The sequence below is a fragment of the Lytechinus variegatus genome, chromosome 16 (genome assembly GCF_018143015.1).
Source record: "Lytechinus variegatus isolate NC3 chromosome 16, Lvar_3.0, whole genome shotgun sequence".
Taxonomy (NCBI): Eukaryota; Metazoa; Echinodermata; class Echinoidea; order Temnopleuroida; family Toxopneustidae; genus Lytechinus; species Lytechinus variegatus.
Genome location: NC_054755.1, coordinates 1,294,676 through 1,316,211, shown reverse-complemented (window position 1 = coordinate 1,316,211; position 21,536 = coordinate 1,294,676). Strand labels below are relative to the sequence as shown.

At 34.3% G+C, this 21,536-nt stretch overlaps 2 protein-coding genes across 2 annotated transcripts; one reads left to right on the top strand and one right to left on the bottom strand.

Moving 5' to 3' along the window:
- Nucleotides 1-1,662: 1,662 nt before the first annotated feature.
- LOC121430150 (retinoschisin-like) lies at nt 1,663-11,202 on the bottom strand. Its single transcript, XM_041627428.1, has 6 exons — nt 11,182-11,202; nt 9,640-9,721; nt 7,066-7,238; nt 3,592-3,747; nt 2,946-3,090; nt 1,663-2,308 (listed from the first exon to the last, which is right to left on the bottom strand). Exons 1-6 carry the CDS (start codon nt 11,200-11,202, stop codon nt 2,085-2,087), a joined length of 801 nt encoding a protein of 266 aa, XP_041483362.1. The 3' UTR covers nt 1,663-2,084.
- Nucleotides 11,203-15,014: 3,812 nt separating this feature from the next.
- Nucleotides 15,015-20,919, top strand: LOC121429812 (COMM domain-containing protein 2-like). Its single transcript, XM_041627050.1, has 5 exons — nt 15,015-15,162; nt 17,027-17,104; nt 17,959-18,041; nt 19,038-19,211; nt 20,642-20,919. Exons 1-5 carry the CDS (start codon nt 15,096-15,098, stop codon nt 20,840-20,842), a joined length of 603 nt encoding a protein of 200 aa, XP_041482984.1. The 5' UTR covers nt 15,015-15,095; the 3' UTR covers nt 20,843-20,919.
- Nucleotides 20,920-21,536: the final 617 nt, after the last annotated feature.

The following is a 21,536-nucleotide window of genomic DNA, read 5'->3' as shown; positions in this document are numbered from 1 at the left end:
TTAAGGTCTGGTGTGGCGAGACTTGTGATTGTCCATCTAGGACAGCACCACATCAACAAATAAGGGAAGCTATTCCGCCATCTACAAAATATTTGTTCTTAAAGTTTATGCGTGTCATCACTGATTTAATTCAAGGGATATTACTTCGTCATCGGATCACGAAACGCAGAATAAAAGATGACGAGACGTGCTAAAGGTAAGTTTCAAATATTTGATAAATTACCAAGCAAGAATATTAAAGACCTTCGCAATCATGGCAATAATAGAAAACTTGGGTGCTGTAACTTCTTTAAAAGAAGTTAACCGAAGTTCATTAAAGGTCGGCTATATCAAGAGCACATAATCTATTCTTAGGATTTCTATACTACAGAGTAAGGTACCTCATCTGCTTGTACACAGCAAAAATTGTGGTGTTAACCAGTGTACATAGAGGACCTCATCAGTTATTTTACACCGGTGTTAAATTGGTGGTGTTAGTTTTACACCTACAGGTGTTATTACAACACCTTTTGTTGTTACATTTACACTCTTTGGTGTTATGTTTACCTCAGGGTGTGGTCCTATATTAACACCAATTGGTGTCAGTTTTAACACCGCAGTTTTTACAGTGTAAGGTCATTTAGTTTAAAATACATTATTTCAATTGTGAATGATGGATTTTTCTCCATCCTAAAAGACCAAATCGGACATTTGATATTGTGTCCCACTACTATTTATGGCAGTGGAGAAGTGCCCCCCTGTCCCCCTGGGATTTCACCCCATGAGCTGGTGGTGTTATCAGTTACTCATTCGGCATATCGGTCAGGATGTGCATAACGGTTTTGTGAAATAAAGCGAAATTTTAAAACATAACATTTTAAATTTAGATCCGATTTTGTTGACATTCTCAGAGTTGGGTTAATTTGATGTTTCTTCTTTTTATGCAAATCAACATTTACTAGGTTGTACTGTAATATCAGAAAATAAAACACATTCAATCAGATTAAAGGGATAAGTTGGGTTTTTTTTCATTTATTTTCAATGAATTTTTACCAAGCTACACCAAAATGGGTTGTCATTTTTTCAAGCAATATGCTTATGATGACAATCATTCTCCTGCAAACTGTAAATGTTAATTTTTCTTGTTGGTAGTAGATCATATTTGTTTAGAATGACTTATTTATTTTGTATTTTTTCATTATGATTCATACCAAAATCAATTACCGATATATTATGTTTGTTACGTAATGAAAATTGTATTTATACAAAAGATGTGAATGCAGAAGAAAAATAAAGCAAATCAAAAGTTATCCTTTATTATTTTACAGTCATTCATCATGTTCATACAGATATTTTGCTAGGTCTCCTTTCTTGTAAACCTGTCCATTATCAAGGTTGTAATATCAAATGTTGTTGTGCAACGTGCTTCAAAATACATGCCGGAGGAGATCCCAATTCCCCATCATGTAACGCATTAAAAGGCCTGGTCACACCGCCCGAGCGTTGTTGGAGCGGTCGTGGAGCGGAGAGAAAAAAATCATCACTGCTCGCTACCGTTCACCATTTTCGATTTCGATTGTTGTTATTTTTTTCGATTTTTTCCCCAATATTGTGAGCGAAATTCGACCCTCTCTCCCCACCGCTCCAACAACGCTCCGGCGGTGTGACTAGGCCTTTAAACACATAACCTCTAAGGCAAGAATCACCAAATTATGATCATGTCCACCCGGACACTTTCACATGTGAATCAAGAATAGGGTTTTTCGACTTTATAATGCGTACATTTATCGAATACCTTGGTGGCCGTCATTAAAGGGTATTTCGGGCTGAAAGTATTATAATAAATTGAGTAAAAATTGCCGAGCAAAATGATAATTTCATCAAAATCTGATAGTAAATAACGAGATTATTGAATTTCAAAGTTTAGCAATATTTTATGAAAACAGTTAACATTATGCACGCCGTCTAGAATATGGAATAGGAGGAAACGATGATTGCTTGTCCCCACTTTTCTTTTATATCATTTCCTAAAATCATGAGTATTTAATATTTTCAAGGGAAAAATAATTGTATTTGGCATGTTCACTAAATCAAAAAACAAAAACCTATACGACGTAAGTTGCCGCCCCATTGCGTGACTTTGTGGTAGATTGTTGTCCCATAAAGCATGCCCTCTTGCGGTGGATGTATGTAAAACTATTGCACGATTTATCTTGAAGACAAAGTTGACCACATCTAATGAGTGACGTCACAGATTGATAGGATGCATATGTATCAGTGAGAATCTGGTCATTTGAAATAAGTCTGAAAACGGTGGATCGCTGAAAGCCTGTAGATTAGAAAATAAGAGGTAAGCTCGAATGAACAATGTGACTTTGAAACAGTATAAAAGTATTACACCCGAATAAATTCAAGTCGTCTATTCGGCCAAATGTGAACTGGGGGCACCCCCCCAAAAAAAAAAAAATTGCCATGACAAAACAAACAAATAAAAAACGAATTGAATAGATAACGCTAAACTATGCAACCATGTTTTGGATATAACATTGATAATGATAAAAAAAATTAATAATGTGCAACATTAATATCGATGAATAAAATGATTCCTAAGTACTACACACTATTGTCCGGGCTTACTACTTCTCTTATCGAGCGCTCGAGCAATCAGGAGCTTATTTTTATCCAAGGAATTTTTTTTCCCTATCGGGTACCCATTGATTCACTTCACCTAGGTGGAGATGAACAAAGTACATAAACGCCCTACAAAGGACCCAAGATGCTACGGTGGGATTCGAACCCCCGACCTTGTGGGTCAAAGTCCGGAGACTTGGAAGTTTACACCAATGCGCCATTTCTACCCCTTCAAAATCTTTGGCTCATGACGCCTCTGCTAGCAATGCTATTGGAATGATCAAATTTTACTTTTGGGCTATTTAAAAAACACACACACTTTTCATGTCACTCACCAGTAGGAATTAAACCATATATTTCCATTCGTAGACTGATATGCTTATGCCACGTCTGAGGTACAAGACGTACGTAGCGACACATCTGTGGAATGGGTAAGGTGTTGTTAACCACGGTGTTACGGTCGCTATTACCTGTGAACACCTTTAGAGGAATGAAGAAGAATATCACTTATCTTAGTGTTAGTTCTGTGTGTGTTGCAGTTGGATGTCGTTTTGTCGTTAATGAACGCATTTTTGCACGTGTTGCACTTCTTGCTCTTAAATTAAATGAATGAATGAATGATTGAATAGATGAATGAATCGATTGATTGAAGATTTTTTTTCATAATCATTAATTTTCATAATTTATTTCTTTTAACCCACACAGAAATAAATTTAAACTTAGATACATTTACAAATAACATGTTTGTCACGCAGTACTTTTTTTTTTCTTCCAATATAGTGCATTACTCTCTCGGTGAGACGTGCGATTCGCAAAATGAAATGCGTTCAACATTATTCGTTTTCATATTTTCAATCGAATTTTTTCCTATCTTATTTCATATCAGAAATTCAGATTGTAAATCGTTTTTGTTAGACATATTAAGCTTTGGTTTAGCTATAAGTCCGATCAAAGCACGATCGACAATATTTTTATAATTACTTTTTCAGAAGCTGGGTTGGTGTTGGGGTCTTGAACTGTATCAAAGGAAACTTCATCGAGACTGCAATTAATCTTAAAGCTCGTTACCCACTGGTCAAGATCATTCCGACCCTGGATTGCTACTCCAACGATCAGATATGTAACTGAAAGATCAACCTGAATGACAAATTCAGAGAAGAATTAAGGAAATATGCCTAATTCAAATGAATTTAGTGATTTTAACTTAATAGTCCCGATAAGTAGTTTGAAGGACAAGTCCACCCGAACAAAAAGTTGGTTTGAATAAAAAGAGAAAAATCCAACAAGCATAACACTGAAAATTTCATCAAAATCCGATATGAAATAAGAAAGTTATGGCATTTTAAAGTTTTGCTTGATTTCACAAAACAGTTATATGCACATCCTAGTGGGTATGCAAATGAGGAGACTGATGACGTCATCAACTCACTATTTCTTTTGTTTTTTATTATACGAAATACAAAATATTCTACTTTTATCTTCATTGCCAAGTGAAACATCGATTAATTCCCCTCCCTGAACATATGGAATGAGCATTGTTTTATAGTATATGATTCAGTCAAGTTGGTCCTTATTGTCAAATCTATAAAAAGTGAAATATAATTATAAAACAATAAAAAACAAAAGAAATAGTGAGTGGAGGACATCAATGACTTTCTAATTTGAGTTGTGCTTATCACTGTTTTGTGAAAAATAAGAAAAACTTTAAAGTGTCATAACTTTCTTATTTTACATCCGATTTTAATGAAATTGTAAGCGTTTTGCTAGTTTGATTTTTCTCTATTTATTCAAATTTTCATTTTTCTGGGTTGGACTTGTTCAATTCGATTCAATTCAATTCAATCATGGTTAATTTTGTATATAAACAATACATGTTACAAAGCCAGAAGGCTGAAATTAACAAGTTTACAATAAAACGTTCACAAGTCATTGATAAAAGCAAACAATTACAATTTGCAATGTACATAGATAATAAATAAATTTCAAAGAGCAAGTGTACATAAAAATTCATTAAATATAATAAAATAGAACGAAAAAAAGAAATACAATATTAAAAGGTGATGAATATTAGACAATTAAAAATTCAAATATCAATTGGATTGGAATGGAGACTAAAACAATGGCAAACATTTGAGTTGATTTCAAGGGTATGAAAAGAAAAAATTATTTAGAATTTAGTAAATCAATGAAATATGGTATTGCACTTTTTCTAAAGCGATCTGTTTTGCATTTTAACTGAGCAAAGTTTGGAACACTCCTTAATGAGATTGAGACATTTTTCCTTTTTGGTAGCCAGATATTACAGTGAGGGTTTTTAAAAGAGATTTAGCAAACTCCAAACACAGTCTTTTTTGTCTTCTTTCAAGACATTCTAATCCACATTTTGTTAATGCATTTTCATAGTCTATAAAATCTGAGCCAAGAATTATTTTGCAAACTCTTTTTTGTATTTTTTTCTAAGTCTTTAACCTGTTTAGCAGTTAGTGCTCCATTAAAAACCGGTACACAATACTCCAAAATTGGACGAATATATCCAATGTAAATTTGAATAAGGTCTGACATAGGGAGTTTATATTGTTGGACAAGTCTGAACATACACAATTTTCTGGTACACCTTTTTATAATATCTGAAATTTGTTTATCCCATTTTAAGTTTGACTGAATATAGACACCAAGTATTTTAACAGTTTCTGAATATTGCAGAGAAGTGTCACCAATATGCAAAAGATTAGGTAATGGTGGATTTTCAGAAAAAGTAACTCTGATTACATTGCATTTATTCGGATTTAGTTTCATATGATTGTTAGATGACCAGGTAACGAGTGCATTTAGATGACATTGTAATACAGAAGGAGTTTCTATTGAACGATTCTCAACTATAGTAAGATCGTCAACATATTTAAAGTGCGGTAAAGAATCATTCTGACACGCATCATTAAACATGATCAAAAATAATATCGGGCCTAATTTTGTTCCTTGCGGCACTCCAGCATGATTTGTAATATACGGAGACAATACGCCATGATATTTAACAGATTGTGAACGATTTTCTAAAAAACTAACAATCCACTCAATTATACAAGGTCTTACGTTATATCCAATTAATTTTCGAATCAGAATATTATGGTCAAGTCTATCGAAGGCTTTGGAAAAGTCTGTGCAAACTACGGTGGATACTGATTTAGATTTTTCACAGTTGTCCAATACACAATGCAATAATTTTACCAAATAATGGGTAGTTGATAGACCTTGTCTGTTTCCGTATTGATGAATGTCAATATATTTAGAAATATCTTCCAACAACCATTTTGTAATGAATGATTCTGCAATTTTAGCGAATTGACATGTAAGAGATATAGGTCGAAGTTCTTTAATATTCGGTGGTTGTGACTTAGGAATGGGAACAACCTGACTTCTCTTCCACTGCCAAGGTACTAACCTTTGTTGAAATGATGTATTAAGGATGTTGGCAAGAGGTTCACATGCGAATTCACGAATTACACGAGGGGGTAAGTCATCTGTTACACCTGCTTTACTGCATTTTATTTTCTTTAGCATAGAATAAACCTGATAAGGTTGTACTTCTGGGCAAACACAAGGAGAAGGTAAGAAAGCTGGTAAGCAACTTCTATCCAACGGCGCCAAATCCGATGCTATATTAATGAAATGCTTATTAAATAATGGTATCAGCAGTCTTCTCATTCCGATCTTTATCATTAGGTTCAACACCAGGTACAGCAATAACGTTAGATGTGTTATTCTTTTTTGTAATAATCTTGATTTGTTTATACCAGTCTGCTGGATTTGTTGATTTAAGATGAGATACACGTGTGTTATAATGTTTTTTTGGCACTTTTTATCATTCTATTTACTTTATTTCTGAGACTACGCCACAGAGGTTTGTTATTCTTCTCGAAAGCCTTTTCTCTTTCAATTATGATTGCTTTTATCTGTGATGTCATCCAAGGTTTGTCATTAGCCTTTATCTTAATTTTCTTAGTCGGTAATAATTCATCCAGCTTTGATAGAGTAGTTAGAATAAGAAGAGAATATTTTTCAGAAGGATCTTGGAGCTGTAACATATCATCCCAAGAATATTGAGTAATCCACTGACCATATAAACGCAAACCACTGTCTGGTAGAGGGCGGGCAAGTTTTATTTTTATTTTCTGTTATCAATACCATGTATTTTGTAACTTCAACTTAGTCATGGAATGTGACAAATTAAATTTATATCAAGCAAAATGCTATCCATATGGCTTCAAAATAATGACACAATCTCCCAGATTTGTATAATCCACACGTCGCCTGCCCCAAGTCGCCTGCCTGAGCACACAGATAATGGTATTATGATTGTGTCATTTTTCTAACTGATCTGATAGTAAAATATGTTAATATAACGAATTAATAACGCTCAAACACTCAAACTGGTAAAGCAGTATTTTTTTACGATACCTGTATCCACTCGCCGAGTTTATTTTCTTTTGCTGACCAGGCTCCACGTAATAGATTAACTCTTAATAGATTTAATCTTGCTCTTCTTGCTGAATGATCAGCATCCCATTCACTGGATGATGTAAGACTAGAGTCTGGAATCACTCCACTTTCAAGACCCAAAGCATGAATATCTGAAGATAATAAGAATGCAATAAATTAAAATGATGACAATGATATATGACCATGATGATGATGATGATGATGATGATGATGATGATGATGATGATGATGATGATGATGAAGATGGTGATGATGTTGACGATGATGATGATGATGGTGGTGATGATGATGGTGACGATGATGATGATGGTGATGATGATGGTGATGATGGTGATGGTGATGATGGTGATGATGATGATGGTGATGATGATGATGGTGATGATGATGATGGAGATGATGATGATGTTGATGAAGACGATGATGATGATGGTGATGATGATGGTGATGATGATGATGATGATGATGATGGTGAGATGATGATGATGGAGATGATGATGATGGTGATGATGGTGATGATGATGGTAATGATGGTGATGATGATGATGGTGATGATGGTGATGATGGTGATGATGATGATGGAGATGATGGTGATGATGATGATGAAGACGATGATGATGATGATGGTGATCATGGTGATGATGATGGTGATGATGGTGATGATGATGGTAATGATGATGATGATGAAGACGATGATGATGGTGATAGTGATGATAGTGATGATGGTGATGATGATGGTGATGATGATGATGGTGATGATGGTGATGATGGTGATGATGGTGATGATGATGATGATGGTGATGATGGTGATGATGGTGATGGTGGTGATGATGATGGTGATGATGGTGATGATGATGATGGTGGTGATGATGATGATGATGAAGACGATGGTGATGATGGTGATGATGATGACGATGGTGATGATGATGATGGTGATGATGATGATGATGATGGTGGTGATGATGATGGTGGTGATGATGATGGTGGTGATGATGATGGTGATGGCGATTATGGTGATGATGATGAAGACGATGATGATGATGATGATGGAGATGATGATGATGAAGACGATGATGATGACGATGATGATGGTGATGATGGTGATGATGGTGATGATGGTGATGATGATGATGGTGGTGATGATGATGATGATGAAGACGATGGTGATGATGGTGATGATGATGACGATGGTGATGATGGTGGTGATGATGATGATGATGATGATGATGATGATGATGATGATGATGATGATGATGATGATAATAATAATAGCAACCGTTATTCAGTACGCTCTCCATAGTTAAGTTAATCACATCTCTTACAAACGATAAGCACCCAAATACCTAATAATTGCAGAAAATACATTTACGAAAGAAATAAAGGGGAATTACTCATCAGAAAGAAGGCATTAGGCTTTTCTTGAATAATTGATCTGTATAGTTTTATGACTTGATAAAAATGGATGTTGTTATGTACTTTTATCACTGTTATTAGCGCTCTGAGAATAATGAGAAAGTGGTTGTGATTCAGAACTACAGTGAAATAAAAATATAATGATGGGACAGGGCAGAAAATACAGTAGTTAGACCAGTGGCGTACCTAGGATTTTCCACATGGGGGGGGAGGGCAAAACAGTCCGCCAAAAAAAATTGACAAGCAAAAAGAAAAAAAAAGATATTCATGCTTGTCAGGGGGGGGGGGACAAAAAAGGTGTTTCATGCTCGTCGTGGGGGGGGGGCAGGGATACCTCCTTTTCATGGATTGTGACTCGTCAGGGGGGTAGACTGCCCCACCCCCGTAGGTACGCTAGTGGGTTAGACAAAAAAAATGAAAGACAGCGGAGTCAAATCTTAGGTCAGAACGTGGATGGAAAGTGAATTTAGATGATGGAAGTCATGAATATAAAACAATCACAGTGAGAGAATATGAGGAGAAAAAAAAGAAAGAAGAGGCCAAAAGGGATTAAAAAATATAATATTGGTAATGGAGGATGAATCTTGGTGAAGTCATATCACTTACCATGCTTACTATGAATGCATTAAACGATATGTGTGAAATGGTATGACGTTCTGTCCATGGATTCTGAAGAAATTTTTGTATTTTTAGAGGACTGTAATATAAATGTCAAGCTCGGCGATATACAACGTATAAATGCTTTCACGCTGACAGTTATTAATATCCGGCTTAAGTCTTTAGTTATATGAGTGCAAATGATATTCCTATTGTGTTAGTGGTATGACCCCCCCCAAAAAAAAAATGACAACGTAGTGAAGAGACAAGTTGTTTCTGGATTCAATTTACTCGAAATTAAAATCGTATGTTCTGATAGTGGTACTTGAAAACCGAATTTTGTTTTCAAATTCATACCAGCTGACAAACATGACAAAGTAGTTGTTAGTGTCCTCCAGTATAATTTCTGTGCACTTTGGGACAAAATTCTGTAACCAACAATGTTTTCCAAACATTTTCTTTTGTAATGTGAACTAAACTGGATAGTAATAGATGGTAGATACACAGATACAAGAATAATCTTACCCCCTCCGTATGTAATGTCTTTAGCCAAAGGAAATATTAGTTGATTAAGAAGTACAAGGATATAAAGGATAGCTTCGCCCATCTGTGAAGGAAACAATGTAATAATATTATGATAGTATTAATCATGATAATATCAACAATGAAATTAATAAAAATGATGATGATAATAATAATGATAATAATAATAATGATAACAATAACAATAATGATGACAATAATACTAACAACAATAATAACAGTAATAATAATGATAGAGATAACACCCATTTAGCAATAAAGTATAGAGCAAATGCTTCAATGAAAAGTGGACAAGTACATATAAATTAGCATTAAATATTGAATGTGATATGGAAAACAATTGCCATCTCATTCAAAATAGGTTATTAGAGTAATCGACAGCACGAAATTCAATCTAATTCACTTTAAAATGACTTTAACGAAATATTCCTGGATAATGACTGCTATCAATTCATTGAAAATACCCATCGGCTAATGAGACCTATATACGCTTTTGACGTTTTTGTTCAGCAGATAATATATTCAACAAAATAATGAATTCATTGAAGGCCTACATGTATTGCCATGAATACGGAATGTATTTAATTCATATCTACTGTTTTTTATTTGATATATACGCATTTCCAACAACAGTTGTTGAAAATGTGTATATACCAAATTATGAAAAAATTCCCCTCATTTAAAACAATAAAAAAACGTTAAGGATATACGCTTATTCGTTAAAAAGAAATAATAGACAATACTTTAATTCAATTCCTTGACAATGATTACAAACTCGACCGCTACAGTGAACACAGATCTCAAATATGACAAAAATAGTTACAACTGATTACGCAAAGAAGGCCGAAATCGGTTTTTATCATGCAGAACGCCTCGGTGTTAACATGGTCAAAACGCAATTTACAGAACAAATATCCGAAACGCCTTTGTTACGTTAATAACGGTTAAAACAAATATTAAATATCACCCATCTAAATAGAAATTACTGTCGTGTTTATTATTTTATTTATTTGTTGATATAAATACTAAAGTTGTATGCTTACCCCGTTCGCTGTGCCTCCTAATGTCCTATTCATGATATAGGTCGCAATCTTCATTCTCCTTTTCAGTCGGGGTATCGAATAAAAAATTATATCTTAACAAATTATTGCTGAAAAATCAATACCTTTATTTGAAACCACACACGCAGAGCAAATTTGATTGCGGAGTACCCACGGTGCACCCGTCGATCCGGTTTACCAACTTCAAGCTAAATTTGATCGATGATTTATTTTTTAATTAAGTTCGACCAGGAGAAGGCGATTGATGTATCAATCATGATTATTATATGTGTGGCCTAAATTTATAATGAAAAGTTCATTGTTTGATTGTGTTATCGGGTGGTATACAGCTACCATGGTGATATAGGGATTATTGGGCCTAAAAAAATTACATTACCATTCGGTTCGATTTCATCTACACGTGTACAGGGTGTGTACAAAAAATGAAGAGACCAAATATCCACCCGCATATCATACCATTTACCATTCCAACAGCGAGAATCATGTTTAAACCATTGTAATAATTTCATATTTGAAAAGGGGATTGTGGAACGGATGTAAGAACTGATCGGTAAGAACTGATTGGCTCGAATAATATTATCTAAAACATTGCCAACCCTATAGACATGATAGATAAAAGGCTTTCTTTCAGAATAATATTTTAAATCTATAATTCGTAATACTTGTTTATACCATGGACCTACATGTTTATACCATTGCTTTAACAAAGTGAGATTTTTTTGTTCACCAAGGAAAGCTCTTTGATTATATTGAAAATAATGTAAATATTTTTTGATAATGTATTGTGAAAGCAGAAATAAAATCAATCAAACAAACAAACATGGGGAACTATTCCGTAAGTGATGTAAACATGGAATCGAATATATTAAACCTATTGTCAATATGTCTTATGAATTCAATTACATACCCTGAAGAGATTGAAGTAAAATTCTGAACACACTATCATAATCATGCACTGTAAAATCTGTGGTGTTAAAACTGACACCAATTGGTGTTAATAGAGGACCACATCCTGAGGTGTTAAAATTACACCCTAGAGATTGAACATAACACCAAAGAGTGTAAATGTAACAACCAAAGGTGTTGTAATAACACCTATAGGTGTAAAACTAACACCATCAATTTAACACCCGGTGTAAAATAACTGGTGTGGTCTTCTATGTACGCCGGTTAACACCACAGTTTTTGCTGTGTGGCTATATATTCACAAGGAAGTTTTATTTAGAACAAATTTGAATCCCTTCCTTTTAAATAACATTGGATTCAGTGAAAATAAAAATCATTGTGATATTCTTCAGCATTCATTATTTTTGAAACATCATTCCTATACCACAGCTTCGGCATGGTTTTATTATTTCAAAAAGATATCCAGAAACAGATGGGTATATAAGAAAAAAAACCACGTTTGATAATTTTGATGACTTTTTTCTAAAATAAAATCCTGTTCAGCCATACCCAAATCATGACAATGGAGTGTATATCATAATAATAAGAATAATGATAATAATAATAACAATACAGACATATTTACCGAGGGTAGCCACTTTAGTTCCGGAAACATATCCATTTTCTTTTTTAATGTATCATAATGGACATACACTGTAAAAACTGCGGTGTTAAAACTGACACCAATTGGTGTTAATAGAGGACCACACCCTGAGGTGTTAAAATTACACCCTAGAGATTAAACGTAACACCAAAGAGTGTAAATGTACCAACAAAAGGTCTTGTCATAACACCTATAGGTGTAAAACTAACACCACCAATTCAACACCGGTGTAAAATAGCTGGCGTGGTCCTCTATGTACACCGGTTAACACCACAGTTTTTGCTGTGTAAAAATCTAAACTAGACACAAATGTGGCTTTTTCAAATCTGAAAAAAAATTATAATCTTTTATATATCCCACTACTTGAAAAGTCATAGGTGGCAGGAGTGGTCGCATTCTCTCCTATATTTTTATTTTTTGTCACACACTATGTAAAATTATTTCTGAATGAATCTAACTTGTATATTTTGGGGAAGGAACAGAAATAACATAGGCCTAAATTCAGACTTGGCTCGATTTCCAATTTGGCTGTTATAATGGGATTTAATCTGTTTCTCTGCATGTCGATAGATTGATCATGCGAATCGCATAATGAAATCAACCTCCAAAACATTGTTTCGACAAAGTGCTGAAGGCAAATCTCATAACACGGGTTGATTACTTCATAATTATGATAATTGCCATGATATCCTCACTGAATTCGGAGTGGTCGTAGTCATGGCAGTGCGACCGCATGCGAGAGGGGAATTGTTTTAAAGGGATGGTCCGGGATTAAAATATTTATATTTTAATACATAGAGTAGAATTCACTGAGCAAAATGCCGATAATTTCATCAAAATCGGATAACAAATAATAAAGTTATTGAAGTTTAAAATTTAGCAGTATTTTGTGAAAACAGTCCTCATGAATATTCCTTAGTTGGGCTAATTTGGGCCAATTCCTAATTTCATATAATAAAATACAAAAGAACAAGTGGAGATGTGACATCATCAGCCCACCTAATGAATAATCATGACGACCGTTTTCACAAAATATTGCTAAAATTTCAAATTCAATTACTTTGTTATTTGTTATCCGATTTTGATGCAATTTTCGGCATTTTGCTCAGTGAATTCTACTCGATTTATTAAGCTATTCTTACTTTCAGACCAGATCATCCCTTTAGAGAGAGATCGAGGGAAAGTCGAGACGGTATTCGTTAGAGAGAAAGGGGATGCTATTGAGGTGCTGTTAGATAACTCATTTTTTCTGATTTCGAAACGGGAAATTCTAATTTTTGGAATTTAAAGCCACTGGCGTACAGTTTTTGCTTTTCCCGTTTCGAAATCAAAATTATGTCGAACGGCACCATGATTCGTTTTACCGGTTTTTGTATTTCATTTCTGAAATAAATAAATCGATTTACGACCATTTTTCATTTTTGTATCTCAAAATTAGAATCAGTTTAACTCAAAGACCTTTTTTATGTGTGCTTTGCCTTTCCCCTTTCGTAATCAGAAGAAAAAATAATTGATTGGATGCGTGTATGCGTATGTGTGTGGGGGGGGGGCAGAGAGAGAGAGAGAGGTGGAACAGGGGCAGAGGAAGAGAGGAAGGGGGAGAGAGGATGAGAGAGAGAGAGAGTCTGACATTAATATTGTTACTATCTTACTGAATTATTGTACGACGAAATATCAAAATAATGTAGAATCCTTTAAGTCCCTTTGAAGACATTCCTTTTTGTAAAACAAGATATACATGTACCTAAATATTTGATTATATATTTGCTCCTCTGTGAACAGGCTTTTCTATCTTCTCCATTCTCAGGCTTTCTAAAGGGCATAGAGACATGATTTTATCATTTTATATCCGCTATATAAGCATTGTTTTATTATTATTATTATTATTATTTTAAGTTGTAGAATAAACAACACACACATTTTAGAATTTCGTTCTCATTCAAGGTTTCCTGAGATGATCTGTATTGCGATGTAATCTGGGCCAAACAACAATTGTATTTATTTCGAATAAAAAAAATTCTTTCAAGACATATGTCAACATACGCCCATCAATTATTATACAGAAAGCCAATTAGTTATCATGGATATACTTGCTCCCTGTAAATATAAAAAAGTTACATTTTTTGAATGATTTGACTAATTCCAAGATCCCCCTTTTTTATAACCAATGCACTATCTTGTAAGTGTTTTTTATTAATTCATAAATCATTTACAGTGTAAATATACTCTGTGTAATGAAGTTTGTCAGATAGTAAAAAAAAGAGGAAAAAATGAGAAATGGAAATAAATCTATAGGCGTTTAGGATCTCATAGCGATCATGCCGATGTATATCTTGGAAAATCATTTTCCTTCTGATGGGTGATGACAGATTCGCCTATATCGATCCGATCGGATGCAAAAAAATCAAGCATGCCCCTCGACCCCCTCTTCTCCAAGGTCCCTAATTATATACCCCCCCCCCCATGAAGAATTCCCCTTGCATGACCTACCGACAAGGCTATACTATGGATGGCGTGGTGTTCAGGGGGGGGGTAACCTGTTCAGGGCCTGGGGGTGGGGGATGTTGGATTTAGTTTTGATCGATCGGATAGGCAAATATTAATTGGGCCGGGAGCAGCACCCTCGTCCCCCCAATCTTTGGGATGCCTCAGTACCCCGTTCCAGGGTCATGACAAATTGTCGTCAGCAGTCCTCCCGGGGTCCTTCCACCACTGATGTGGCTTTCCACATATTCGATCGATCTAGACTGAATTCAAGACTATACTGCGAGCTGAGGAGGCGGATCGTAAATATCTCTCGACTTTTCCTGGCCTGGCCGAATACCAAAATGTTGCTGTTTCTTGACGATGAACACAAGGAGCATCTTAGCTTCCTTGCCAATGTAGACAGCAGTGGTAAATATATTAATAAAAACTTAATTAGTTAGAGAATCTACCCCTAATCTAAATCATTAACATCTTTGCGCCGATAGTCTTGAGGAAGAGAATTAATTCAGTCCCACATACTGTTTTTGTTGTAAGTTCAGTAGCCGGTACGTACCCACTCAAGGATTTCCATTAATTCTGCCTGTGTGGGGAATCTACAGGTAGGGCTATGGACTTATGGTTACCTTGGGCAAAGTTCGTGTAGGCTCCCTTCCACTTCACTACCGCTACACTACGCTCCACCTACCCGAACTTCGATATTCCGAGTGACAAAGGTTAAGGTGGGATCACAAACTTGATCGACAAAGTCAGTGGTTATTGTAAAAATTAAAGAAAAAATATAACGAGAAATGAAAATAGCTTAATTTCTTACTCTTCACCCTTATTTTACTCTGTGTCCATCCTCCGGTTATCCTCAATGTTGGTGATCTTGGGTTAGTATCAAATTCCTATTATTCACGGCTGATTTCAAAACATTTCATGCGATTGGTCGCAGGCCAAACAGCGTGAATATTTATATTATAATTGGATGGCTCAGAAAATACCAGAAATGTTCTAAGAGTCTGGGAAAATATTCCACGAATCAGTGGAAAAACTTTTCTGAAGCCAAGTTGTAATATATTATTTTGTATTTTGGTCATTCCAGAACTTTTCCTCATATCTCACTTTCCCCTTCACTATCTCTTTTAGTGAAAGGGGTACTTTAAAAATAAAGTGATTTGAACAGATAAAGTAAAATCAGACAAACAAAAATAAAAATTTAATCAAAATCAGACAACAAATAACAAAGTTATGACATTTTAAAGTTATGCATTATTTTGGTAAAAACAATTGCATGTCTTCATGAATATCAAATGAGCAAGCTGATGATTTCATTTCCCCTTTCATTCTTTTGTATTTTAGTATATGAAATCATATTTTTTCAAGTTTTGTCCTATAAAAATGAAAAATATTGGATTGGCAACTGATATAATGTGTAAAATAATCATTGCTTCAGCTTACCAACATATTTTGTTTCAAGGGGGACATATACTTACTTTTGAATCTTGAAAATATCAACTATGATTAAAGGTCAAGTCCATCCCAGTAAAATATTGATTTTAATAAATGGAGAAAAATCAAACCAGAATAATGCTGAAAATTTGATCAAAATCGGAAGTAAAATGAGAAAGTTATGGCATTTTAAAATTTCGCTTATATTTCACAAAACAGTTATATGCACAACTTAGTGACATGAAAATGAGAGAGTCAATGATGTCACTAACTCACTATTTCTTTTGTTTTTTATTGTCTGAATGATACATTTTTTTCATTTTTACTGATTTGACAAGGGCCAATTAACTTGACTGACCCATATTGTATTAAAATAATTTTAATTTCACATGTTCAGGGAGGAAATTATCTCTGTTTCACTTGACAATGAGGTGAAAATTAGAATATTCAGTATTTCATATAATAAAATACCAAAGAAATAGTGAGTGGATGATGTCATCAGTCTCCTCATTTGCATACCGACTTTGATGAAATTTTCAGTGCTGTGCTTGTTGGATTTTTATCTTTTTATTCAAATCAACTTTTTGTTAGGGTGGACTTGTCCTTTAAAATAAAAAAAGAAAGTGGGGAAATAACTTATAATCATATTATTGCATATATTCATTCAATAAATTCATTTGTTTTCAGATTTTGATGACATTTTCTGTGTTTTCCTCAGTGAATTTTGAACCATTTATTTAGCTACAATAAAGTACCCCTTCAACTCTCCCTCCCATCTTTCCTCTCTTTGCTTGTATTCTTTAATGTACAATGTACCTTTTTTCTCTTTTGTCTCAAACAGTTCTTCAGGAATTTTGCAGGATTGCGATTGAGTTTATGAGGAAAGGTATCACACAGAAAGTCTATCAGGGTGCAGCTCGTAAGTTATAACCTGTCATCTGTCATATACATTCCGACCATATTTGTCTGCCCCCCTCCAGACTAGCACCCATCTGTATTTTTGAACAAAATTCCCAGATTGTAATGATAGGTCACAATTTAAATGGAAGTTTGTTGGGGAGAAAGCTTTGTGATTGATATCTACATGTAAGGGAGACCGGGGTTAGTTGAAACATTGTAATTTTCCTTAACGCCTGTAAAATAAATTTATGCAATACTGCCCTCAATTTATTGCTATTAATAATACAACAGTGTTGAATTATTATTGCAATAAATTGAGGGCAGTATTGCATAAATTTATTTTACAGGCGTTAAAGAAAATTACAATGTTTCAACTTACCCCATGTTCCAACTAACCCCGGTCTCCCCTATTTCTTTCGGGCTGTGGATGATTCAAAATTAATTTTCTTTATTAGCACAGGATTATAATAGAATAAGATATGATGCAAAATTACCAACATCTCTAGCTCTTTTCTGTATACATATGGAGGTAAGTTGGCCTTGGGGGCTGTTTCAGAAAGCTTTTTGTAAGTTAAGAGTGACTTTAAGAATGACTGATGATCCTTGTGGAAAATGATGTTCATCATTAAATGTTAATTGCAGATTATTTAGCGCATAAGAAAAGTTCACTTCATTCTTAAAGTCGCTCTTAACTTACAAACAGCTGTATGAAATACCTACCTGGCTAAACTGTACAGAAAAAAAAAGAGGGTGTACTGTACTCTATAAAGTCTATTTGGTCCTTTTCAATTCACAAGTCATCACGGTCCATTATTGTAGATCTTGATTTTTTATATCCTAGTAGAATATTTAATTTTTTTTCACTCCTTGCAGAGAAACTAAATGTAGATGCTGAGACGGTCAAACATGGAGTGGAAGGCCTTATGTACCTCTTGACTGAAAGCGCTAGACTCATGGTAAGAATATGTAATCTCATGGTAAACAACATTTCAGTTTTTGAACTTGCAGTGGTACTAAAAAGTTAGAGAACCCCACCAGAAAATACACTCTATCATGCTGAGTGTCAACAATGTTCGGCATTCCCAGAGAAACAAACTTTATTGAATGTAAAAAATCACTTTATTCAAAAAAACTTTATATTACAAATTTGTATGTAGCAAAGTAACTATAGCATCACACTTTACCTCAAATCATTCAATATTCTCATTCATCAAATATATCAGAGTCCTATATCTCATGACTAATGTACATTAGAGGAATTTAGAGGTACCCCTTCATGTGCAACTGACATTCAATTAAGTGGACTTTAAAGGACAAGTCCACCCCAACAAAAAGTTGATTTGAAAAAAGAAGAAAAATCCAACAAGCAAAACACTGAAAATTTCATCAAAATCGGACGTAAAATAAGAAAGTTATGACATAATTAAAAAAAAAACAGTTATACGCACATCCTGGTCGGTATGCAAATTGGCAGACTGATGACGTCACCCACTCACTATTTCTTTTGTATTTTATTATATGAAATATTCTAATTTTCTCCTACTTGTCAAGGGAAACAAAGTTTTATTTCTCCCTGAACATTACCATTATTCTAACAGTTTATGGTTAAGTTAAGTTGGTCCTTATTGTCAAATCTGTAAAAATTGAAATATTGTATTATTCAAACAATGAAAAACAAAAGAAATAGTGAGTGATGGACATCATTGACTTTCTCATTTGCATATCGCTGAGTTGTGCATTTAACCGTTTTGTGAAAAATAAGTGAAACTTTAAAATGTCATAACTTTCTTATTTTACATCCGATTTCGATGAAATTTGCAGCAGTATGTTTGTTTGATTTTTCTTTATCGATTCTGATCAACAGTTTTCTGGGGTGGACTTGACCTTTAAGGTAATTAAAAGAATGTTTGTGTATGAAAGACTACTAAATGTGTACCTTTCTTTTTGTGCAGGTGTCTGAACTGGATTTCCAAGATTCTATTGCAATATTAGGTTTCTCTGAAGACTTACGCAAAGATCTGCTAGGTTTATATATTGAGAACCGAGCTGAGATTAGGGGTATTCTTGGAGAGATGGCAATGGACCTACCACACTATCATAACCTGGAATGGAGACTAGATGTAGAGGTAAGTACTTGCTATTCATGTATATATGGTGTTTTTTTTCTTCTTCTTTCAAAATTTTTATTTTACCTCATTTGTAAGGTACTGTGATAGAGTCACTGTGAAAAGTGCTATATAACTACTTATATTGTATTGCATTGTATTGTAAGTACATGAGAGATCACTCAGCATAAATCTACCTTCTGTGAATAGAATAATCGCCTAACTTGAATCATTATCAAACCAGATGGGTGTTTTATAAAGCTGTTCATAAATTGCTCGCGACTTTACTAACGACTGGTGATCCTTTCTTCGAAACCAAATCAGCACCAATAGAAATTTGGCGTGCATCACTTACTACAAGAAAGGATTACCATTCATTGTGACCCACTAACGACTTTATGAAACACCTGCCAGAATGTGCAAAACATTACTTATTTACATCTTCCAAGTTGAATTTTGCCCACATTGAACAGATTTCTGTGTCCTCAAGAGATGTCAACTAGGCAGAGGTTTCTATATTCATAGTGATGATCACAATTATATATCTTTATAGAAAAATGATGAAGTAATTAAAAAACAGAAAGAAATTACTCAAACATCACAAATATATTTCATCTTATTTTGTAGTGTGGCAAAATAGTAATATTGCTTTGCTATGATAATAAACCACTCAAATAATGCCAGCAACTAAAGTTTGAGTGGTAATAAATTTCTTAGAGTGCCATCATCAAATATGTAAAAGTGGTATCACTGGAAAGCAAGAATATTCCTCTTTACAATCATGTGTCATTTGCAATGCTAATGTTATGGAATGCGCAGACATGATAAATATGCATGCTCAATGTCAAAATTGAAATTTTGCAAAATTCATTTTTTCCAATGTATTAGCAAATTTCCAATTGTTTCAAGGATGGACCAAGTTTGAATGATGTAGATGCATTGATGCCTGAAAATACAGACATTGTGTAATCTCATTTGGACGATTAATGGATTGAATGTGTTTGGAATAATATTGAACCTTGTTATTTCAAAAGCTTCAGGATGTTGAGTTTAAAAAAAAAGACAGGATGTTAGTTTCAAGCACATTTCATTCATCAAAAAACATCCTTCCACCACCGACACTTTTGCAAAACATTCACTGTCACCCGCCTGCATGGTTGAAATTCTATAGAAGTGGAGACTCTAGTTAGAAAACAAAGCATTTTGCAGCATTCCACTTTTGACTTTTCCATATATATAGGGTAAGTGCACAATCCATGAATGCATAATCACAGTAGATGGCACATCATTGTAAAGAGGAATAAAAAGACTTTTCAATGATACAAGTTTTATCTTTTGCAGTAACAAAAGTATATCATCCCTCAAAATTGAATTGCAGAACTCTTTTTAAGGGGTTTATTTCAATCATAATTTCCATTCTTTTTATCGTTTTCGTTCCTCCTTGTTTGCAGCTTGCCAGTCGATCCCTTCGACATCAAACCATTCCCACTATAATGATGAAGCTACACACTGAAGACTGTGGCAAGAAACATATGCAGGTACTTCAAACAGACCCAGTCAATCTAGTTCACTTGACTCAAGCACTAGAGGGCGCCCTAGCAGAGGTCAAGACACAGCATTGTAGAAGAATAATCAGAAATATCAATAAGTAGATTACTCAGAGTAGCTAGGATTTTGTATGAAAATTTGTATAGAGAACTGATATTAGAATATTATTTTTGGAACTTATGAAATGTATGAAAAAAGGAACTATTGATAAAGTTATACACAGTCTGTTCCATTGTTTTGTGTATAGTGAGTGATTGTATTACCGACCGGCCTTGTATTACCGAACGCACACATCGTACGCGTCAGAAAATAATTTCATTGCAACATCCTTCCAAGGGAACTTCAAAAGAAAGATGATGAAAAATGGTCAAAAACACATTTTCAAAGTCTTAATATTTTAAAAATAATAAAATATGGTTGTTGTTTTCTCAATTTTTCCCATAGAAAACACACGTTCGGTAATACAATACCTTTTTCAAGTGACCAAATATTTCACATGCGAAGAGGGGTCCGATTCGAAGCTAATATTGTAAAAAAGAAAATCGATTTTGGCAAACTTTTTACATATTTATGTTATGTAGGTAATTGTGTATTTATGGTGAAAGTTTGAATTTTATGAGAATAATGTGTTTGATATGATTGAATTCATGAAAAGTGTTCGGTAATACGATCCACTACCATACTATATTAAACTTTGATACATTCTTCTGTTTGTGATGTGTGAATAGCCATTAATAGTATAAAGTGATTGCATGGTTTTTGTGGAGGAGCCATGGTGTAGTGGTTCTGACTCTCGCC